Genomic DNA, 7,097 nt, shown 5'->3' with positions numbered 1-7,097 from the left:
TGCCAGTATATCGCTACTGTTTGTCAATATTATAGCTTAATTTTTCTAATAACTGCGTGAAATGTGACCAATTAACTGAAATTATGAAAACATTAAATAATGTTGAAAATATTGAACGGATAGTCTAATAGTTCCTGTTTATTAATTTATAAATTATTTGTTAACAACAATAACTTTTGGGACTTATTTTGGACTGTTACCAGCAAGAAGACATTTTAGTGACATTACTGTCAAAATATGGACAGACTGTCCGACAGAATATAAAATCAAGACTGACACTTTGCGGTCGGTGTTTTATTGAAAGTGTAATAAAATTAAATCGCGATCGTATTACAAATTCATACAACTCGTACATGTTCCTGCTGAAATAAACAAACTAATACAATTTTATCATGCTTTAGGTGTATATAAAAAACATCATAATAATAGATTTAACAGAGTGGCATGTTAATCTGAGTGGTTTGTGTCTGCTATAAAAATGATAATATCAATTCCATTATTTAAACTCAAGGAGAAAGTAACAATATTCATAGTGATATTATTCCTGTTCGTGAGTGTGTACTTCTATTTGAATCACTTACAGCAAAGTTATGACAGTGCCCAATGGTCCGGCGAACGGTGTTTATCTGAGCTGACTTCTATTAAATATCAATTGAACGGTAAATAATTATTTTTATCAGTGTATACGCAATATCAGTTTATTGTAAGGGGCAATTGTTGTACTTAATTTAACCTGGTATTTTATTTGTACTTAATATTAGGAAAACAAGGATTTTCCTTTGTTTCTCATAGCCTGTCAGGCTAGCACACAGTCAAGCATGTATAGACTTAAATTGTCATAGTTAAGTTACACTCGCGACTAAGTCTTGCAAGGTATGTATAGCTGTTGTGAAGGTGCCTTGCCATTGCCAATAGGATATTTGTCTTAATCTAATGATATCAATCTGTTAAGTCTGTCAAGTAACATTAAATATGTATTTTTCATTTTGTACTATCATTTAAATGTAAGGGAGATTAAAAGCACTTAAAATGATGCAATGTATAGTACTGGGGGCTGGTAACATCACTTGCTAGAAAAAAGCACACTGGTAAATGACTTATTATGTTGGCTTGCCATCCTTTTAGAATATAGAACATAGCAATATATACAAGGATACAAATCATGTGCAAGGAGGTAGCAAATTCAATTGCGTTCCCTAATTCATTAATATATTTTTACTTCTGCAGATTGTATGCCTTTTAATAGTATGATGATAAATTTATTTATATGAAACCCCTATTTATAGACCATCCCTCATTTCAGTTGTTACAGAATACAAAAACCGCATCGACAAGTTACTCACGGATACCCAGAAAGCTCATGAGGCCGACAAGGAGAGATATAAAGATGTTATGGATAGTTGTGTAGCTATGAAACAGCAGACAACTATATGTCAGGTTACTTATTCCAATTATTATTATTATACATTTTTTCTAGAAAAACATGTTCAAAGGGTAAAATGGAACCCTCTTACTAAGTCCCCTTTGTCTATCACTAGGTTGTATATTATGAACATGATGAACATAACAGTTAAAATTAGCAAATTGCTTAGAAGCTAGAGTAAAAAAACACATGTCATAAATATTTAAAGGGCTATAAGAAAATATTTTCTTGTCATTTTATAGACAAAATAGTAACAAATCCATTGGTGCGAGTCTGACTCATGCTAGGCTAGTTAAATGATAAAATAAGTTGGTACCGCAGTTTACTTTATATCAAACACTGCCTTTTTGTATGCAAACAAAGCAACAAATGGTAGATGCTTAAAATGATATTTTTTATTATTATTGTCTGGACTTCCTCTAATGACCACCAAGAAATGATCTAAGTTTACACAATACTAAAGATTTCAACTGTCTGAGCTTCAAAACATGTTCTTTGAGGTTGTTTTATATTTTCACATGAAGTGAGAAATACGAACCATAAAAATAATTACAATGCAATTTAAAAGTCATTATTAGTTCTCTCATTTCTTTTTACCTTTAGGTAATTGACATAATTTCTTTATTGGAGAGTACTGTGATTGGTCTATGGCCATGTGCTTACTAGTCATTCGTTGTAAAAACACTCTTTCCCACTCAAATAAAATATGGTTTCTGAATGGTATAAGAATTTCCAATATCCCTTCAGTAGATGTTGAGTTTAACTCCTACATGTTAACAATTTTTACCCATATAATATTAGTATAAATTAAGCTGCTCATCTGCACAGATTAGATTAAAAGCAAAACTTTAGTCGACCAGAAGGAAGCAAGTACTATTGTTAGGTATGTTGTTATGCTCTGACAGTCTGATGGGATCAAAATTAAAAGGTCGTCTTCAAAGGTTCTACCCCTTTTAACATGATATCATAATTACTATTATTTTTAGACTCAATTGTGTGATTACTACATCATTTGATAAGTTCTTCTGTAATTTCAGAATCAGTTTGAGGATCTGCAGATTGAATGCAAGAAAGTCAGAGAAGACTATAACAAGGCACTCAAGGAATTAGAAAAATATAAGTCCACAGGGTAAAATAAAGGTAGTTATGTGTAAAGCATAATCTTGATCTGTTATATAGGTATTGATACCAACCATTGTGCAGTTTAACTACTACTATTTATTCATAAATGTCTTCTAAGCATCAAGTACATAAGGTACCCATCATGTCTACTGATAATGTAAGACAGTGGCTCCCAAACTTATTTTGTGTAAAAAACATTTTATACCACTTTCTACCCACTTTAAATCCTCAATAACTTCTAAGAGTGACACTTATAAATTTGGGAACCATTTTTTATGTAATATTTACTATCAATGTTTAATAATGATCATAAACCTCTAGGTCTGTAGGTAATATTTTGAAACAAAATAATAAATGTTAACATTTGCTTCAGTAGATCAAGTTTTCTAAGAGACTAGTTCACATTATAAATATACCATACCCATAGTTTCTAGTAGTGTCAGTATAAGGTAGTAGCTATCAGGAATGATTAAAGTGATGTGTTATTTAAAAGAAAATAGAACCATTTTAGTTACCAATGCTTGCACTGTTGTCAATTGGTGAAGATATTAAATTAAGGTACTGAGTACACGCTCCTTGCTACCCATTTTTGGTGGACCACAGTCTTAGTGCATTATTCCATATAACCATAATTATATTGACTATGTGTAAGTCTTACATCAATAGATTCAATAGAATTTTAAAATATTGCTCTATAGAGCTTACTTACTTATTGCGTATTACATAATTGGTGATTGTTTGCTTTTTATACCCAAATTTTGGACTATGTCACATCCCAATACTTTATGAATTAGAATACTAGCAGTTGCCGGCGACTTCGTCCCTGTGGGTAGAAGATATAAGTTATGATTTATACCTGCCCTGCTTTTTCACATTTTATATTGTATCTTCGCTCCTATTAGTCGCAGCGTGATGGTTTCTAGCCTAAAGCCTTCCTCGATGAATGGTCTATTCAACACAAAAATAATTTTTCAATTTGGACCAGTCGTTCCTGAGATTAGCGCGTTCAAACAAACACACAAAAACAAACTCTTCAGCTTTATATATTAGTATAGAAGTATAGATGACGTCATTATCCGACATTCCTTATTTATATTTATTAACCTATTTTGTTTTTTGTTAAGTGCCTTTTATGTTGTAAATCGTAAAAATAGTTTTTGGCTTTTCACTAACTGTTTTCATGCCTATTATGCAAATCATGTAATTATAACCGTTCACACCCATTTTTGAAATTTCTCCAAAGAAATCGCTCATAAAAACCAAACCTGAATTTTATGTAACCAAAGATTTAAAGTTCTTTTCTGAGTACAATATAATGTCTTCCATTTTTATTTTCTATTTAAGTGTAAATGTTATTGTTATTAGCGAGGTTTATGTATATTTGTGAATGGGTAAAGTATGGCAGTATGCTTGTTTTTTAAAATTCGGACTCATAGTAACAGGGAATAAGGTTTTAATCAAGAAAAACTCAGTACTATATAATTAACATTTTGGTGTGTGCTAACCTGCTCATGCCTTTGACAACATTTGGGATTTAGTGTGTTATCATGTCCACACATATGTTATATTATAACATAATAATATTCATAAGTGAAGACTCAAGGTCAAGTAAATTAAGTTTTTTATTGTTGTAATGCTTGTTGAGGTATTTAGCGTCAACTCACACTATTATTGGAATTATTGGAATTGATTAAATTCTAAACGCATAATAATAAATCATGATATATACAAATTGTATACATTCATTTTTAAAACAGTATTAATCATGAAAATGTTAATCTTTCGGTGTTTGATACTGATACGTACGATTCTAAGTACTCACCAGTGTCTTGAAGTATTTGTAAAGACCATACAATGTATTAAAATGTATTAGGTACCTGTGTGTATGCTAAAAAGGGTTGAATGGGTTGTTAGGCTGTTCAAACGGCATACACAACATATAGTTAAAAACGCAGACGCAGAATCCTTTTTGAAGCACTTAGTCTTTGTTTCAGAACACCTATATTCTGGTAGGAAAATCAAATGTGGATTTTTGTTCATCGTATTTATTTACCTTACAACATAGCTGTCAAATATACAGCATAAGAAGTAGATACATTTTGTAAATACTACGTCTACCTATATCACTGTTAATTTTAAATATTGTCGTGTAAACTATATACTTTGAATTTAACAGTAAGAATGCAGCTTTGTTAACCATGTTAATGAAATAGTTATCTACCTATGTATTTATAAGCAGTGTTCATTGTTCTTTTTATTATCGTCATCTTTTTAGTGCCTATTATTTGTCGCTATTGTTATGTATTTAATACACCGGACTTTAAAGAAGCGTTCGTTCGAAATGGGACTTTCTTTGGACCTATAAAACAATTGGGAAATTGATTAAAGTTGAAATCTCGTGTGAAGCCACTTATATAAGTACAACTTCTACAGACAAGTGACGTCATAAGTCACTTTCATACCATTCACCATGTTAAATGATAATATTAAAACCAATTGAAACTCCACTATCAAATATTTTTTTAGAAATCGATTTGACGGATTTTTTTTGTCATAGTTATATTGAATTCTGATTCACGCTCTTTGCATTAAATATGGCAGTTATTTTTTAATTCAACACAAATACAGGTCAAAGTTCGCTACTGAAGGCATGCACATAGAAAACAGGTATTTACAAAACTCATCCGAAACGCATTGTGAATTTAAGGATGATTAAAAGGACTGAATCAGTGGTGTTATTATGTATTAATGTATTTGAGATTAATAATCTCAACCTAAAAGTAAAATTTTTTATTCTATTTTTTTAAATTATTTTATTTGAAAATTTATTTTAATTTATAATTAAGTAAGTCATGTTTTATTTACTATTTTAATAAATGTTATATGTGAAATTTATATTTACTTTTCAAGACGATAGGCTCCCTGATTTAAGTGACTAACGTCCCCATGAAAACTATTGTGGCGCCCCTTACTGTCAAAGGTTTGTGTCTTTTATGGTGGAGCTCAAACATACTTGGTGCAACAGACCAACAACAATACCAGTATTATATGTATTATCTATGAACAACAAATCTAATTATACGGCCCGAAAATTATGTTTCAGAGCGCCATCTATGATAATTTTTAAGTACCAACTGGCCTCTCCAGTACGTTATAGCGACGACGTGCACATAAAAAAAATAATTCCATGTTACCAGGAATAGATGGCGTATTAGACCTTAAACGACCATTGCTAGGAACATTATAATTAATTAGTATAATATGAACATGGTGGTAACGTCTATCCTATTTGCAGAATAAATTATTTCATTTCATTTCAATTCATGGCGTATTAGAAATTCGACGGATTCCATTGGCGTAAAAATGTTTAATTGCCTAAATCGAGTTTTAGGTGCCTGGTGACTAGCAATGGCCTGGTTACTAGGCTGCTTTGCAGCACGCGGTCCGTACATTTGAATTGGTATATACTGCCATGCACCGGCCTAATGAGGAACAAGTTGCACGGAAAAGTCTAACACTACCCGCTTCTTCCCCTGAGAAGGTGATGATTATTTCTAATTCAGAACAAAAACACTAGTGTTGAATAAGTCCAAAGACATTAATAGTGCCGTTTCAGAACAAGTTTTGGTCCACCCTCTAGCAAGTAGCAATATATTCATCAGACCAACAACTAAGGGTTATGATCCTAAAGCTCTGAAGCGGCGAGTTTCTCATTTATGTTTCGCCACGTTTCCACTTTTGCCATCGTGGTCCATGTCATGAAGCTTGCTGTTCAGCGTCGTAGAAAAGTTTTGGTCTGACCAACTGACTGGCCTGTGACATTTCGGACGTTTGTCGAAATTACAGGACTAATTCGAAAAATACACATAAGAAAACTTACATAATATTCTGAAGAGCTTATTAAAATCTTACAAGATTTTGTTAAGTATGCCTAGCCTATATAAGATGACCCAAAGCCAAAGACCATCCAGTTAGACGCAAATTATTCTAACTAGCATTTTGAACATGGTACCGATAAGTGTGAATGAACATATGTTACAGACCGTTCGTAGAGGTCACAAAATAGTGTTCATCTCACTCTTACCGAAATGCATGAACTTTCTTTAGGTACTATCAAGAGGCAAGTGGCGAGAGGCAAGTGGCGAGAGGCGAGTGATTATCCTAACCTACAAGGGGCCTATTAGAAAACAGCAAGAACATAGAGAGGCTTATGCTTAGAGTGACACAGTAACAGTATTGCAGTAGAGCCAGCAATACATAGATATACTGCATCGGATGGCGCCTCGCTCGCAACTGCAACAGCACCTACTGCTTAGGCGGAGGTGGTTGGTCCTCAAGAATTACTAGTCTAAAGCAAACGAATTCTAATTATCTTGGAGGTTTTCCTGATACTTCATCTACGCTAATATCGGCCTATCTGCAATTACATTAGGTACCTACACTTATCCAATACAGCAGTCACCTAAAAATTTCATCAAAATTTGTCTTTCCGTTCGGGACGAAAAGTAACAGTTTCGTTTTACACCGAATGCAGGCATATCCTCCCCGTTTC

At 32.7% G+C, this 7,097-nt stretch overlaps 1 protein-coding gene across 1 annotated transcript; it reads left to right on the top strand.

The window, feature by feature from the left end:
• The first annotated feature begins 229 nt into the window (after positions 1–229).
• LOC113499067 lies at positions 230–2,937 on the top strand. The gene is made up of 3 exons (XM_026879447.1): positions 230–659; positions 1,304–1,437; positions 2,461–2,937. Exons 1-3 carry the CDS (start codon positions 479–481, stop codon positions 2,554–2,556), a joined length of 411 nt encoding a protein of 136 aa, XP_026735248.1. The 5' UTR covers positions 230–478; the 3' UTR covers positions 2,557–2,937.
• Positions 2,938–7,097: the final 4,160 nt, after the last annotated feature.

This window comes from Trichoplusia ni, chromosome 1 (genome assembly GCF_003590095.1).
Source record: "Trichoplusia ni isolate ovarian cell line Hi5 chromosome 1, tn1, whole genome shotgun sequence".
NCBI lineage: Eukaryota > Metazoa > Arthropoda > Insecta > Lepidoptera > Noctuidae > Trichoplusia > Trichoplusia ni.
This window is presented reverse-complemented; position numbering and strand designations above follow the sequence as displayed.